Genomic DNA, 17,025 nt, shown 5'->3' with positions numbered 1-17,025 from the left:
TTCTTCATTTGTAAGCCTCTGTGGTGTCAGCTCTCAGGGACAAGACCAGTGGGGAGTTCTGTCCCTTCAAGGGTCCTGTGAGTTGAGTGTCATGCCTGTACGACCAGGCATCTACCACCTATAACCAGTTTTTTTTTATTGTTTCTATAACCGCTTTTTTTTTTTTTTTTGGCTTAGTACATTCAGTGTTTACGGAGGTTTCTTTCCGCATCATTTCCCTGTTGTCTCCTGATGACATCCAGCTGCTGGTAATGTCCTCAGGGAAAAGACATAGAAACAAAGCTCCTTGCGTGCTGAGGGTTGAAAACTCCATTCCTGCACTGTCGAAAAGGTCTAGAGAGTGAGTCTCTTATGTAGTTTAATATTTTCTAATAGCTACATTAAAAAGGTAAAAAGAAACAAGTGAAATCGATTTTAATAATATATTTTATTTAACTCGATATTATCTAAAAATTATTTCAACAGGCAACCACCCATACTATAAGATTATTGAATTATTTGAAGACTTTTTGGACTGAGTTTTCGGAATCTAGTTTGTAGCTTGCACTCACTGCACGTGTCAGTGAGCCAGCTCATGCGCCTGCAATCTGGAAGGATCGCTGTGGCCAGCCGTAGCATCCTTGCCACTCACCTTCCCTCCTCATGCGCCTTCTACGTGTGACTCTAGCATCTTCTGCCACAGAACGCAGCTATGGAGAAACACTGACCCACGTTCTGTCTCTGTAGATGTGTGTGTTCTGCACCTTTCACAGAAATGGAATTGCAGGATATGTGCTCTTTTGAGCCTGATTGCTTTCATATGGCGTGTTGTCAAGGGTCATTTGAATTGCAGCTTATATTAGTGCTTCATTTTTATGGCCAAATAACATTCCATTGTCTGGATATACTGCAGTTTGTTTACTCATTGGTTGACGGACATCTGTGTTGTTTCCACTTTGGGGCTGTTGGGAATGGTGCTGCTGTAAACATTCATGGGCAGCGTCCTGTGGGGACAGGTGTGTCATTTCTGCTGGGTATGCATGTCTCCAGGAGTGGCAGTCCTGGGCCACTGCTCCACGCTTAACCTCTCAGGCACATGCCAGATGGTCTTCACTAGGCTGTGCCAGTTCACGTCCCCATCAGCAGTGTGCCAGGCGTTCCCGTCCTTGTAACTTTGTTTCCATTTCTCTATCTTTTGTCTTTTTTTTAAGTCATTTCTGTCCTCTGTATTCCGCTGTGTTTCCCGGTGTTTGTTTCTCCCTGTGCTGCTTCCAATCTCCACTTCATTTGGGTGGTGGCTTGATTTTTTTTCTTTTACTTTCTCGACTTCTGCCAGGTCACGTTTCACCTTCTCCTCTTTCCTTGCCGTTTCTCTCCTGAGTTCTTACATGTTTAGTTAGTGGTCTTTCTTCATGGAGCAGCTTCATTCAACTACTCGGGAGGCTGAGGCGGGAGAATCGCTTGAGCCCCAGTGGTCAAGGCCGCAGTGAACCGTATTCATGCCACTGCACTCCAGCCTGGGTGACTGAGCAAGACCCTTTCTCTTAGTTTCACCTTTGCCCCATCCACATTTTGCAGTTTGTATGTTTTACTGCTCTTGTTCACACTTGGTGTCTTGTCACCTTTTGTCCATCTCTGAACTCAGGCAGTGTCTTAGAGTCCATTAGTCCATTGCTGGAGAAGCAGAAGGTCTTCAGGAGCAGCACGCCTTTCTTTCTTAATTTTTTTTTTTTGGAGACAGAGTCTCACCCTGTCACCCAGGCTGGAGTGCGGTGGCACAATCTCGGCTTACTGCAACCTATGCCTCTGGGGTTCAAGTGATTCTCCTGCCTCAGCCTCCCTAGTAGCTGGGACTACAGGCACCCGCCACCACGCCCGGCTAGTTTTTTATATTTTTAGTAGAGATGGGATTTCACCATGTTGGCCAGGCTGGTCTCGAACTCCTGACCTCAGATGATCCACCCGCCTTGGCCTCCCAAAGTGCTGGGATTATAGGCGTGAGCCACTGCGCCCAGCCGGCAGCACCCCTTTCTTTCGGAGTGGCGCATTACTTCTCTGTGGCGGGTGGTCGGTAACCCTGCATGGAGGCCAGCCTGGCCCTTCAGCACCTGGGCGAACACCTGGGGTGTCCTGGGCGGACGCGTGGGGTGCCCTGGGCCTGCTGTTTGCAGGAGCTCCCTGTGGCAGAGCGGGGGCCAGAAGAGCCTCCAGGCTTCCCAAGTCCAGGGCTCCCCACTCCGCCCCAGGCCTCTGAGCCAGGCCAGACCCTGAGGCTTCTCAGGGGCCACCCCCGCAGCTCCCAGAGGCCCCTCCTGTCCTCCAGCAAGGCACTGACCCACCACTTCTCACAGCATCCGTATGTGTGTTTTGGTGGCTGTGGGTTGTATCTGTGACCTATTTTCCCTCAAAATCAAGTTCAGGGAAAAGGTTTTTTCGTTATTTTTATTTTTTTTTAATTCTTGGGAGGGAAGGTGATAATATTGTTACTTACCTGAGGGTCCCCCTCGGAGACCCCCAGAAACTGGTTTTAAGGGAAGAAAGAGTAAGATCCCTTTCTGTGTCTCTGTCTCTGGCCCCATCTCTGGCCCCATCCCCGTGTCTCTCTGGCCCTGTCTCTCAGTCTCTGTGTCTCTGTCCCCGTCCCGTCTCTCGCTGTCCCTGGCTCTGTCCGTCTTTCTTCCCCATTTAAGGAGCGCTGGATGGAGGACAGGGCCTCCCGGAGAGGACTCCACGGTGGGTGGTGGGAGGGAAAGACCAGGGGGAGGCAGAGGCTGCCGGTGAGAGGCGTCTGCCAAGTAGATGAGGGGCCGGGAGAAGACCCCGTGGCTGGGGAAGCAGGCGTGGGGAGGGCGGGGCCTCCGGGCCGAGGGGCGCGGTCGCTGTGGTCTGTGGAGGGGCTGGCGAGGCTCCCGCCTCTGCTCTTGCTGGAGGTCTTGAGTGAGCCCTGTGACGCCTGCTAGGTGAGGTGGCAGCCAGTGAGCGCGCCCCACCGCCCAGCGCCGCCCAGCCTCTGCCCAGCCTCTGCCCAGCCTCCGCCCTGACTCCTCTGCCGCTCCCCAAACAGGGCGCGGTGGCGTGACCCTGGCGCTAGGGGGCGAGCGCGGCCCTCCCGGTCCCGCAGGCGCAGGAGAGGGCGGAGATGCGGCGCCTGAGGCGGGGCTGCGCTTCCGGGGCGGGGCCGGCGGAGGCTGGAGGGGGCCGCCCGGGAGCAGAGGCAGGACTTGCGGCGCGTGCCCCTCACCCCAGCCCGGGGCTGTCCTGCCCCGTGGGGAGTGTGAAGGCCATGCCCGGCGCCGCGGCCCTGGTGCCCCTGTTCCACTGGGACCCTGGGGGGCGCCGCCAGGCCCCTTGGCCTCTTCCTCGGGGCCCTCGGGACCCAGGGGCCGGTGGTGGCCGTGCCGGGGACTCGGGCGTGAGGGGTGGAGATTCGTGCCGGGGACTCGGGCGTTAGGGGTGGAGATCGCGGCCCCGGTGCAGCAGCTCAGAACCTGGACTCTGGATCGCTGCTCCCCAGCGCCCGGGGTGCCGCTTCCCACAGGGTTCAGCTCCCATGCAGGCTGCGCTCACCAGTGGAGGTGGGTCCACCCGGTCCCAGGAGAGCCAGAGCCCCGTGGCAGTCGCTGTGGGGTGTGCTCCGCACAGGCCAGAGAGCCGGCCCAAAAACCTGAGGTTTGCAAAGCCTCTTTCTTTTTTTTTTTTTGTTTTTGAGAAAACGTCTCTGTCGCCCAGGCTGGAGACACGACCTCGGCTCACTGCAACCTCCGCCTCCCGGGTTCAAGCAATTCTTGTACCTCAGCCTCCCGAGTAGCTGGGATTACAGGCGTGCGCCACCACGCCCGGCTAATTTTTGTATTTTTAATAGAGACAGGGTTTCACCATGTTGGCCACGCTGGTCTCAAACTCCTGACCTGAGGTGATCTGCCCGTCTCGGCATCCCAAAGTGCTGGGATTACAGGTTCAGTGAGCCATTGCGCCCGGCCCAAAGCCTCTTTCTTTTCAGTGCTGAGCTGGATAAAGTCTACCAAACTGAAAGGTCTCCAAAGCTATAGCTGGCTGTCTGAGAAATTATGGTGTTTGTTTAGCCCATCTTAGGACTTGGGCTATCCCAGGTGACTGGGTTTTGCTGTTTCACACCTCCCAAGGTTCTTCTCATTCTTCCTTTTCTCCATTAATGGTAACCTGTCTTCTCAGTTGCTCAGGCCAGAAACCTCCGTTACCATCTCTTCTTACATGTTTCACATCCAAACCATCAGCACATCCGGGTGGCTCTGCCTTCAAGATAGATCCAGAAGCTAGGTCCTTTCCACTGCCTCCACCACGGCCACCTGGCCCAGGCCACCCTCCTCTGCCACAAGGGTTTTTGCCATTGCCCTCCCTGGCTTCCTGTGGTTGCAGTCAGAGACCTCGTCCCTCCCACTCAGCCTTCTCGAGGGCTTCTGTCTGCTCAGAGTCAAGGTCACGGCCCTTCCGAGGGGTGAGGATCTCCTTCCCCCGGCCACACTGGCCTCCTGTTCCTCTCCAGCAAGACCAGGCCTGCGCACCCAGGACCTCCGTCTCTGGCACTTCCACCTGGTCTGCTCTTCTCCAGGGTAGCTGCAGGGACCCTGATCCCCTGCCTGGTCTGTGCACACTTCTCAGGGAGGGTGTCCTTGTCCCTTTTGGGTAGGTTTTCACAGTGCCCCAACAGCCCTGTCTCCCTTTCTGCCTCATCTCCTAATGTACATTCAGTTCTGCATCATTCACTCATTTCTTGTGTATTGTCTGCCCTCGCTAGGATGTATGCTCCGTAGGGATGTATGACTGTTCCGTCAGCTTCTCCCTGGAAGAGTGTCCAGCACGTTGAATGATGAAAGAATTGATCAGCTATGATAGATCACAAGCCTCGTTCCAGAGGCCACACATTGGATTCAGAAGCTTCTATTCCTTATCTCCGTGAAAGATTGCAACGAAAATCTTGATTTAAAAATTCTCTTATTGTCTAATTAGGAAAGTTTTATTGAAGTCCAAATATTCCCATCCTCACCTTCCCACTTTTCACCGGGAGTCTGAGGAGGAAATACTGATATAAAAAATTTTTAAATCATCATTTAAGAAAAACAAAAAAGGAAATACTGAAAGACCACAGGCCAGTCTGGAAAAGGAGCGGACTCTCCCACTCTCCTGCTTCAGGGCACCTACGTTTGCCCTGTGCAGCCAGCAGGCAGAGTGCTCATTACCTGCTCTCCACCCTCGGTTCTCACTCTGGGCCCCAGGGCTCGGCCACTGGGCCAGGCCACATGTGCGGCCCTACTTAGTTCCAAGCTGTTCTTGGACGTGGTCTCCTCCACCCCCGGAGCCTTTGCTTTCCTTTCCCCAGATCTTCTTTTCCCAGACTTCCTGGAATTTATAATCCAAAGGTTGTGTAATTTCAGAAGCTGCGATGGTTCCAAGAACTCCTGTCCCCGTCAGTCCGTCTTCTGCTTGCGCGGGCCTGGAGGAGACACTGGGGGTCAGTCCTGATCCCGTCCCCATCAGTCTGTCTTCTGCTTTTGCGGGCCTGGAGGAAACGCCGGGGGTCAGTCCTGATCCTGTCCCCGTCAGCCGTCTTCTGCTTGCGCGGGCCTGGAGGAGACACTGAGGGTCAGTCCAATCCTGTCCCCATCAGTCCGTCTTCTGCTTGCAAAGGCCTGGAGGAGACACTGGGGGTCAGTCCGATCCTGTCCCCGTCAGTCTGTCTTCTGCTTGCGCGGGCCTGGAGGAGACACTGGGGGTCAGTCCTGATCCTGTCCCCGTCAGTCCGTCTTCTGCTTGCGCGGGCCTGGAGGAGACGCCGGGGGTCAGTCCTGATGTGCAGGCTGGTCTCTGTGCTTGGGCATCTTTGGGCTCCGTAGATGAGGCTTGTGCGGCCACAGAGCTGCTTCTGTCCCTGCTGCTGCTCCTGGGTGTCAGTGTCCGTTCTGTCAATTGAAGCACTGAGACTTGAGGGTTAAGCAGGCCTGGAAAGCAGGTCTTTGGGATTGCCTCTGGGGATCAGTCCTTCTCTTCCAGCGCCCTTGATGGGTAGCATGCAGTGGGGCTTTCCTGTGGTCCCCGCACAGGTCTCCCTTAGAAAATGAGTAAGAGGAGGGCCCGTGCATCCAGCCAGGGTGAGGGTCATGTGAGTGAATCCTGAAAAGCCGCTCGGGAGCACCCAGTCCTTGCTGAGCGAGGCAGGAAGCAGGGGTCCCTTTGAGTTCGCCCAGCAGAACAGCCAACCCAGCGGCCCCTCCCTGCTGTCCTGTCACTGCACCCCCACCTCTGAGTTCCAGGCCTGTGGTGTCATCCTTCACACTTAGTGGGATGAGAGACTGAACCCCACAGGAGACCTTCTAAAGGGGTCTCCTGGCCACTACACAGGCTGCTGTGAAGCCCCAGCCCCTCCTCAGGGAAGCGGGGTCTTACTTCCCTTTTAAACCCCGCCTGCCCCTGGGCTCCTCACACTCTGCCTGCTCCGAGACCCTGCATCCCCTTTTCATTTTCTCCCTCATGCTCTTTGTCTCCTTCACACACTCTTCACGCCAGGGCACCGTGCCTCCCATGTGAGCTGCTTTCAGCCTTGCCGTAGGACATGTAGGACCCCTGAGCTATTTGGGGTCACAAGGAAGCTGTTAGTATGTGGTTCTCATATTCTTAACCGTACAAGAAAGCAAAAGCCCCTTGAGGTCCCTCAGTATCCCTTCCCACCACCTGTACCCCACAGGTGGAGAAATTGCCTGCTTTTAGGGAGATAGCAGTGTAGGCCTCTTTGCTTGCGCCCTGCCTGGCCCCTCTTGGATCTCTTTTCTCTGCAGGAACTGCAGAGGCTTCTGAAGCTGAATCTCTCACTATGATATTTACAGTTGCTTGACCATTTTCTCCCCCTCTTGACAGGTCCCCCAGGATTAGCTGTGGCCACCAGAAGCAAGCGTCGATATGGAACGTGCATTCTGCTTAAAGCTCAGCAAGGCATGGTTGGAGGGAGGCCACTGATAGTCTCATTCTTTTGTCCTCAGAGCCCCCCAAGATGAACCCAGTGGTGGAGCCACTGTCCTGGATGCTGGGCACCTGGCTGTCGGACCCACCTGGAGCCGGGACCTACCCCACACTGCAGCCCTTCCAGTACCTGGAGGAGGTTCACATCTCCCATGTGGGCCAGCCCATGCTGAACTTCTCGTAAGTTGTCTCCCTCCACCCCACCCTGCGTGACTCATGGGCTGCCTAGGTCTCTGAAAATAATTCCAGACTGATCAAAGACAAAGGCCAAGCAGGAAGGTGTAAAAGGAACTTGTCCGTCTATTTCAGAAAGGTGTCCTCTTGCCTGAATGTGCAACTGAGACACAGAGTGGTAAGAATGATAGTTTCTGGTTCTGTTCTATTTTTGGAGATATTAAGCTGACCACCAAATTACAGGCTTGTTAATCCAAACATAAAAACAAATGCATGTACTTAATTTATGTATCAAAATTAATCACCCTGGCCAGTGCGGTAGCTCATACCTGTAATCCCAGCACTTTGGAGGCTGAGTCAGGAGGATTGCTTGAGCTTAGGAATTGAAGACCAGCCTGGGCAACATAGTGAGACCTTGTCTCTACTGAACAGTATTTAGCCAGGTGTGGTGACACATGCCTGTAGTCCCAGCTACTCGAGAAACTGAGGTGGGAGGATTGCTTGAACCCAGGGAGGGCCAGGGCTACAGTGAGCCGTGATCATAACACTGCACTCCAGCCTGGGTGACAGAGTGAGAACCTGTCTCAGAAAAAAAAGAAAAAAATTAGTCACCCAGTATTACTGAAAATAATAGTGCATGGTTGTATTTTACACGTACCCCTGAGCTATTTGGGGTCACAAGGAAGCTGTTAGTATGTGGTTCTCATATTCTTACCGTACAAGAAAGCAAAAGCCCCTTGAGGTCCCTCAGTATCCCTTCCCACCACCTGCACCCCACAGGTGGAGAAATTGCCTGCTTTTAGGGAGATAGCAGTGTAGGCCTCTGAAGTAGAGGAGAGCCACCGGGGATGGGGAGTGGTTGAAGTATCTTTATTTTTTAATTATAGAAGTAATACACAGTTTTTTTAAAGTTTAAACAAAATATAAAAAGCAAACCCTTCCTTAGTCTCCATTACACAACTATATGTTAAGAATCTTATTAAACCAACTTGGTACTATTTGTCTAATGCCTAGCAGTTTCAGAACGGGGCTGGGCACCTGGCTCTCGGACCCCCAGCTCTGAGACCCTCCATCCCCTTTTAGAAGATCTCATTGTTTTTAAAAATATCTCATACCTTTTTATATTATTATTGATTGAATGCATGAGGTCAAAGTAATACATCTGCACATAAACCAAAAGGTGAGAATTCTGGGTAATACAAAATAACCCAGAACCCAAGCAGTCTTTTTTAAACTATAGATTATAACCCACGAAAAGGTCAGAAAGTCAATTTTGTGACTAGCATTCGAAGAAAAATGAACCAGAGTGGAAAATATATTTCAGTAAACGTGATGGTATGTGTGTTTGTGTGTGTGTCCTAGAATATGGTATAAATGTATTTCTTTGTCGGGGTTATGTTAGTGAGTATGTACCATTCTAGAAGGTATAGTACCATCACTAGCCCAACAGAAATTTATCTTGGCCCAGCACGGTGGCTCGTACCTGTAATCCCAGCACTTTGGGAGGCCAAGGCGGGTGGATCACTTGAGTCCAGGAGTCCAGGACCAGCCTGGGCAACACAGTGAGACCCTAAAAAAATTTGTTTTAATAAATAAATAAGTTTATCTTGGCCAGGTGCGGTGGCTGACGCCTGTAATCCCAGCACTTTGGGAGGTCAAGGCAGGTGGATCACTAGAAGTCAAGAGTTCGAGACCAGCCTGGCCAATGTGGTGAAATTGTGTCTTTACTAAAAAAAAATACAAAAATACAAAAATTAGCCGGGTGTGTGGCTGGGCACAGTGGCTCACACCTGTAATCCCAGCACTTTGAGAGGCTGAGGTGGGCAGATCACCTGAGGTTGGGAGTTCAAGATCAGCCTGACCAACATGGAGAAACCTGGTCTCTACTAAAATTACAAAATTAGCCGGGCATGGTGGTGCATGCCTGTAATCCCAGCTACTCGGTAAGGCTGAGGCAGGAGAATCGCTTGAACTCAGGAGGCGGAGGTTGCAGTGAGCCAAGATAGCGCCATAGCACTCCAGCCTGGGCAACAAGAGAGAAACTCTGTCTCAAAAAATAAATAAATAAATAAATAAATAAATTAGCCGGGTGTGGTGGGCGCCTGTAATCCCAGCTACTCAGGAGGCTGAGACAGGAGAATCATTTCAACCCAAGAAGCGGAGGTTTCAGTGAGCTGAGTCCGCGACGAGCCTGGGTGACAGAGCAAAAAAATAAATAAATAAAGTTTATCTCTAAGAATCATAGAGATGGATTCCCTATAGAAACTCATAAGGTTGGTGAAATGATAAATGAGGCTTTTTTTTTTTGGGTTTGATTTTTTTGTTTTTATTTTTGTAGAAACAGGGTCTGTGTTGCCCAGCCCTGTCTCGAATTCCTAGGCTCAAGAGATCTACCCGACTGGGCCCCTGAAGTGCTGGGATTACGGCCTTGAGTCACCATGCCAGCGAGTTAGTTTTTAAGCCGTGGTTTTGTGCCCTCAGTTCAAGATGCAGGTGCCTGTCTTTTACTGTTGAGAATTTGCACTAATGATGAAGGGTGATAAGAAACCATACCATAACTCAGCACCTGTTCTGTTTTTTACCGTAGGAATTGATTAGATTCTTACACAAGAGCATAGCTCAAAAGAGAAAGATTGTGTTAGGGTGAGGTTTACTGCAAGGGAGTGCTGAGGGCTGACACTGTGTGAGGCCTGGGCTAACGGGCCCAGGGCAAGGATATGCCCTGAGGTGATTAAGAACAGTGCTGTCTTCAGGAGGTGAGGGTCAGCAGGTAAGACACAGCCAAAATGAGCAAGGTGCTGGAGGGGGCGGGCAGGTGTGTGGGCGTGGCTGGAACAGCCCGTCTTCAGGATCTGAGGGTCAGCAGGTAAGACAGACACAGCCAAAATGAGCAAGGTGGTGGTAGGGGCAGACAGGTGTGCGGGTGTGGCTGGAGCAGCCACCTGGAGGGCAGCCTGGACAGTTCTGGCATCCACGCAGCCCACGCCATCTTGGAGGCCAGTGCCTGGGCTTCTCAACTCCAACTTCCCGTCCAGGTTCAACTCCTTCCACCCGGACACGCGCAAGCCGATGCACAGAGAGTGTGGCTTCATTCGCCTCAAGCCCGACACCAACAAGGTGGCCTTTGTCAGCGCCCAGAACACAGGTGAGGCCCAGCTTGCGGGGCGGGAGGGCTGGCCATGGGAGGCTGCTGCCTGCATTCGAAGCAGGGGTGCAGGGATGCCCATGTGCGACCCTGCTGAGGCATGTGCTGGTGGGGACCGTGGGGATGGCCCTGAGTGTTGAGAGTGGTCGTGGGAGCCTGCGGGGCCGACTGTGTAGCTGTAGGGGCCTCCTGCACACAGGTTGTGTGCGTGCAGCCCCCTGACCATGAGGGCCCGTTTACCCAGTGCCACATCTGCAGAAATGGCCATCAGCTGTGTGCATTCATTAGGAATTGCTGGAAAACAGGTTGGGCACAGTGGCTCACACCTGTAATCCCAGCACTTTGGGAGGCCTAGGTGGGCAGATCACTTGAGGTCAGGAGTTCAAGACCAGCCTGGCCAACATACTGAAATCCCGTCTCTACTAAAAATACAAAAATTAGCTGGGTGTGGTGGTGCATGCCTGTAATCCCAAGCCACTTGGGAGGCTGAGGCAGGAGAATCACTTGAACCTGGGAGGCAGAGGTTGCGGTGAGCCAAGAATGCGCCACTGCACTCCAGCCTGGGCAACAGAGCGAGATTCTGTCTCAAAAAAAAAAAGAAAAAAAAAACCAGCATGCGTGACTCTAGATCAGTGTTTCTTCCTGGACGTCCATTCCCACCTGCAACTTCTGCCACTGTATGTGCTAGGGGTGGTTCTGCCAGGCTGATTGGTGGGTGGAGGTGGGAGGGCTGGGGCCCAGTCTGGAGAGGGTGGCCTTCCATAGAGCACCTGCCTGTGCTGTGAGGAGAGTTGTGGCTTTCCCTCCGTATCCACAGGGTGAAGTGGGGAGGAGGAGAAATATCGTTGCTTCCACAGCTGTAGAGTTGGGGCCTCCTGTGGAGTCCCGGCTTGCAGGCAAGGAGAGTCAAGGCTGCCTCTCTGCAAGCCGAGCAGCTGCTGGGTGAGCTGACTGCCCTTCCCTTGCAGGCGTGGTGGAAGTGGAGGAGGGCGAGGTGAACGGGCAGGAGCTGTGCATCGCATCCCACTCCATCGCCAGGATCTCCTTCGCCAAGGAGCCCCATGTAGAGCAGGTGAGCCCAGCCCTGCCCCCAGCACGCTCCTGTCTTGAATTTGCAGCATCTGTGGAGTCAGCCTCTTCCTCCTCCGTGAGGTAGCGCGTGTCTTGCCACTGTGTCTCACGGGCCTGTCTTCACTGTCTCCTCCTTTTCCCGTCTCGGACCATCCAGGGTGGATGTTCCCTAAATTCATTGCCCCCTCCTCGGCTGGTCGGTGGTGTGGTTTTTTTGAGGTTTGTTGTTTGTCACAAACATCCTTTTGCATTTGGGTTGTCCACGTTTACAGGTATATCCATATCTATTGATAAATTTTTCCCAGTTAAATTGCTGGATCAAAGGATAGGTACATTTTAAATTTGATACACACTGTTAGATTGTATTTCTTCATGATTATCCTCCCACTATCTCTTGCATGAGGGCAGCTGGTTCCCTACTCCTTAACAACATGGTGTATTTTCAGAATTTCGGTCCTTTCAAATCTGAGAAATAAAAGATGAAATCTCACTCATGTTTTGAATCTAACTTAGAAGCAGGAGGGCTCATTCCCCATGCTCACTGGCCGTTTATGCTTCTTATTCTGTGCACTTGATATTTAAAGTCTTTGCCTGTTTTTCTATGGATTGTTCTTTTTTGAGGCGGAGTTTCGCTCTGTTGCCCAGGCTGGAATGCAAAGGTGGGATCTCGGCTCATCGCAACCACCGCCTCTCAGGTTCAAGCGATTCTCCTGCCTCGGCCTCCTGGGTAGCTGGGATTACAGGCATGCGCCACCACGCCTGGCTAATTTTGTATTATTAGTAGAGACAGGGTTTCTCCATGTTGGTCAGGCTGGTCTTGAATTCCTGACTTCTGGTGATCCACCCGCCTCAGCCTCCCAAAGTGCTGGGATTACAGGTATGAACAACCGTGCCTGGCCAGATTGTCCTTTTTTTTTTTAAAGATTTGTAGGAGCTTTCTGTATGCCATGGGTTAATCTGTTGTCTGCTTTATTTGTGACACATACTTCCCTAGTCTGTGGCCTGGTCCATGATGGGCTGTGCCCCACAGGTGCTCAGCTTTCCTGTTGTTGCCTCTGGGCTGTTTCCTTTACAATGTCTGGATTTGGGTTCTTGCTAAGGAAGTTGTTGTCCACTCCAAAATGATAAAACCACTCCAAAATGATAAAAATATTCTCTCATTTTCTTTCTTTTTTTTTTTTTTTTTTTTTTGAGACGGAGTCTCACTCTGTCACCCAGGCTGGAGTGCAGTGGAGCAATCTCGGCTCACTGCATGCTCTGCCTCCTGGGTTCACGCCATTCTCCTGCCTCAGCCTCCCGAGTAGCTGGGACTACAGGTGCCCGCCACCACACCCAGCTCATTTATTTGTGTTTTTAGTAGAGACAGGGTTTCGCTGTGTTAGCCAGGATGGTCTCGATCTCCTGACCTTGTGATCCACCTGCCTCGGCCTCCCAAAATGCTAGGATTATAGGCGTGAGCCACCGCGCCCAGCCTGTTCTTTCATTTCTTGTATTCTTACAGCTTTCCTTTTTACATTACCACCTAGACCTTTAATCTCTCTCACATTTGTTTTTTGAGTGACGCAGCGTATAATTCTAACTCTCCCAGATGAGTGACCCAGTGGTCCCAACACCATTCATCGAATTCCATCCTGACTCCACAGATTTGGAATGTCATACATACATTAAACCACATCCACATAAATATAGGGGTCTGTTTCTTTTTTTCTTTTTTCCTTTTTTTGAGAAGGAGTCTTGCTCTGTTGCCCAGGCTGGAGTGCAGTGGCACAATCTCAGCTCACTGTAGCCTCCACCTCTCGGGTTCAGGTGATTCTCCTGCCTCAGCCTCCCGAGTAGCTGGGATTACAGGCATGTGCCACCATGCCCAGCTAATTTTTGTATTTTTAGTAGCCATGTTGACCAGGCTGGTCACAAACTCCTGACCTCAAGTGATCCGCCTGCCTCAGCCTCCCAAGTGCTGGGATTACAGGCATGAGCCACTGTGCCCAGCCTTGTTTGTCTTTCTTCGTCTGCTTGTCCACTTCCTTACCAGTAACACATTTTTAGCTCTCACAGCTGTATATTACATGTTAATGTCTAAGGGAACGTTTCCCACATTTTTTCTCCAAATTTTCTTACTCATTCTTAAGCATTTCCTCTTCTAGATGAACTTTTGAATAAACATCTCAAGGCTTATAAAATGTACATCAAGACTGCATTGAATACATGAATGAATTTGGGTAGAATTGACATTTTCATGGGTAGCAATATGCAGCGTGACAGTGTATTACGGTGACTTTAGGTCATGTTTTGTGTATTTTAGTATATAGAAAAGCTTTATTTCTTTATAGTTTTAATTATACAGGTCTTGTACATTTCATGTTAGGGTAAACTCAAGTGTTTTATCATTTTTGTTGCTTGTAAATAGATTTTTTTCCCATTTAATCTTCAGATTGATTATTGATAATTGTGTGGACACTTCTGATTTCTCTGTGTTGAACTGGGCCACTGGTGTAACTTTCAGACAGCCAGGATCTTAGGCACAGCATGGATAGAACAACAGGCGTGAATGTTTGTTGCATGCTTGTCCCTGACTCTAGTGGAAATAGTTCTGTGTGTCACCACCTGTAAGATGCTCACTGTAGATTACTTACTGGTAGATAAGAAGGTAGCTTTTTTTTTTTTTTTGAGACAGAGTCTCAATCTGTTGCCCAGGCTGGAATGCAGTGGCACGATCTCAGCTCACTGCAACCTCCGCCTCCTGAGTTCAAGCGATTCTCATGCCTCAGCCTCCCGAGTAGCTGGGGTTACAGGCATGCACCACCACACCCAGCTAATTTTTGTATTTTTAGTACAGATGGGGTTTCACCATGTTGGCCAGGCTGGTCTTGAATTCCTGATCTCAAGTGACCCACCCGGCTCAGCTTCCTAAAGTGTTGGGATTGGGCATGAGCCACTGCGCCCAGCCGGATAGCCTTTTTTTTAGTTGTAAAATTTTTCTACTTTTTTTTTTTTCCAGTGCAGGTGCGTATCTTGGTAAAGGTAGTCTTTTTCAGGTTAAGAAGATTCAGTTTCTAGTATGCCAAGAATTGTATTCAGAAATGAATTTTGAATTTCATCAAATGCTTTTATAACCTGTTGGGGATGAATCTGTTTTTCCCCCTTGTCTTCCTCTTGAAGCTGTTAATGCAGTCCTCACTGCAGGAGGTGAGTGGCCAGCAGGTGAGTGGGCATGACCTCCTGAGCTCCACCTCCTGTCCATCAGGTGGCAGCATTAGATTCTCATAGGAGCAGGAACCCTGCTGTGAATTGTGCATATGAGGGATCTAGGTTTTGCTTCTAATGAGAATCTAATGCCTAATGATCTAAGATGGAACAGTTTCATCCCAAAACCACCCCCACCCCCACAGCTGTGGAAAAATTGTCTTCCATGAAACCAGTTCCTGGGGCCAAAAAGTTTGGGGACTGCTGTAATAAATTATATTAATAGCTCATCAGTGTTGGATCATGGTTGTTTTGGGGGATAACCCTGAGTTGTCATGATACGTTGTTTTTAGACATCATTGTCCATTTTGGTATTGGAGTTATGCACAGGCTAGCTGGGAGCTTCTTAGCTTTTGCAAATGTTCTCTGGCAAAGGGTGGCCCCGTGGGAGTTGGTCGGCCTCTCTGGGAAGGTATCTGGTAACCAGACCTAAGCTGTGCTTTTCCTTTGTTCCGTGACTGCTCGTCTCTCCACATTCTTACTTGGCTCCATCTGCAAATTCATGTTCTCCTGCAAAAGTGTCCGTTTCATGAGGTTTTCAGAATTTTTGGAAGAAGTAATAGATACTGTTTTCTCTTGATCTGCTGTTCTATGTCACTTCTCTTTTACTGATGTTTTGTGTGTGTTTTCTCTTTTTCTTGATCATACTTGTCAGAGGTTATCTATTTTACCAGGGTTTTTTGGTTTTTTTTGTTTGCATGTTTATTTTTGCTAAATAACTAGATTTGGGTTTTATTAATTTAACAAAAAGTGGCTCTTTTTCTGCAAATAGAGGGAGGAGACAGAGACGATGGAGTTGCGAAGCCTGGGCATGACGCTCAGGGGAAGGCTCTGTGCCATGCAGCCCCTGCACCCTGGGGGCTTTGGGGACCTCTACCGAGCGACTTAATGGACAGAAGCTGGAAGCACAACCTGAGGGGCTGGGCCTCCCCATTGGGTTGACATCAGCAGGACTGAGGAAGCCAGGAAGCACACACAGAAGGCAGGGACCTTGAGGCTAGAAGGAGAGCAGGAGGCAAGAAGAGCTGGGTCTTGGAGGGCCAGTCCTGCTAGGCTTGTGCGGGGGTGAAAGGAGCTGTCCCTGTTATTACAGTGTTGGGGGAATTTCCTGGGACTTTGTTTGTAGCCAAATACAAAGTCAGTGTTTATCATCTTTCCAATATGTATTGGGGGAAATGTGTCTTCCTTGTTAGGTTCAGAGTTCTGTAGCTTTATGTGCTGCATAAGGAAGTTTTCCAGCTGGGCGCAGTGGCTCACACCTCTAATCCCAGCACTTTGGGAGGCTGAGGCAGGTGGATTACCTGAGGTCAGGAGTTCGAGATCAGTCTGGCCAACATGGTGAAACCCTGTCTTTACTAAAAATACAAAAATTAGCCAGGCGTGATGGCGGGCACTTGTAATCCCAGCTACTTGGGAGGCTGAAGCAGGAGAATCGCTTGAAACTGGTAGGCAGCGGAGGTTGCAGTGAGCCGAGATCGCGCCACTGCACTCCAGCCTGGGCGACAAGAGCGAAATTCCATCTTGGGGAAAAAAGTTTCCTTCAGTGACGGACTGACAGACCCCACTTATGATGGTCAGGCCATAAGATTGTAATGGAGCTGAAAAATTTCTCACTTCATGAGTGAAAGAAGCCATCTAATGTAGCACAATTACTTTTTAAAAATAAAAATATGTTTATAAATTTAATGCAGCCTAACTGTACTGTATTTATAAAGTCTATGGTAGTGTACAGTCATGTCCTAGACCTTCACATTCACCCATCACTCACTCACTGACTCACCCAGAGCAACTGCCAGTCCCGCCAGCTCCACTCATGGTGCCTGCCCCAGACAGGTGGACTTTTTGTTGTTGTTGTTGTTTTTGAGATGGAGTCTCGCTTTGTGGCCCAGGCTGGAGTGCAGTGGCGCAATCTCAGCTCACTGCAAGCTCCGTCTCCTGGGTTCACTCCATTCTCCTGCCTCAGCCTCCTGAGTAGCTGGGACTACAGGTGCGCGCCACCACGCCAGGCTAATTTCTTATATTTTTAGTAGAGTTGGGGTTTCACCGTGTTAGCCAGGATGGTCTCCATCTCCTGACCTCGTGATCTGCCCACCTCTGCCTCCCGAAGTGCTGGGATTACAGGCGTGAGCCACTGCGCCTGGGCGACAGGTGGACCTTTTTATCTTTTTTATTTTTTCCGCAAATGTTTTGAAGGCAACAATTTAGATTTTTTTTTCTTTCTTTTTTTTTTTTTTTTTTTTTGAGACAGAGTCTTGCTGTGTCACCCAGGCTGGAGTGCAGTGGCACAATCTCAGCTCACTGCAACCTCTGCCTCTGGGGTTCAAGCAATTCTCCTGCCTCAGACTCCTGAGTAGCTGGGATTATAGGCCCGCGCCACCACGCCAGGCTAATTTTTGTATTTTTAGTGGAGACGGGGTTTCACC

General features: G+C 50.5%; 1 protein-coding gene across 2 annotated transcripts in view; it reads left to right on the top strand.

Annotated features, from left to right (window-relative positions):
- THAP4 (THAP domain containing 4) overlaps nt 1-17,025 on the top strand; it is a 55,069-nt gene that overhangs the window by 24,226 nt on the left and 13,818 nt on the right. For both annotated transcript variants that reach the window (XM_034955582.4, XM_008965605.3), the window contains 3 exons: nt 6,990-7,149; nt 10,179-10,288; nt 11,257-11,360. In XM_034955582.4, coding sequence (XP_034811473.2) covers nt 6,990-7,149; nt 10,179-10,288; nt 11,257-11,360 — 374 coding nt within the window. The remainder of the gene's footprint in view (nt 1-6,989; nt 7,150-10,178; nt 10,289-11,256; nt 11,361-17,025) is intronic.

This window comes from Pan paniscus, chromosome 13, assembly GCF_029289425.2.
Source record: "Pan paniscus chromosome 13, NHGRI_mPanPan1-v2.0_pri, whole genome shotgun sequence".
Classification (NCBI taxonomy): Eukaryota; Metazoa; Chordata; class Mammalia; order Primates; family Hominidae; genus Pan; species Pan paniscus.
The sequence above is the reverse complement of the archived record's forward strand: the minus strand, read 5'-3'. Positions and strand labels throughout refer to the sequence as shown.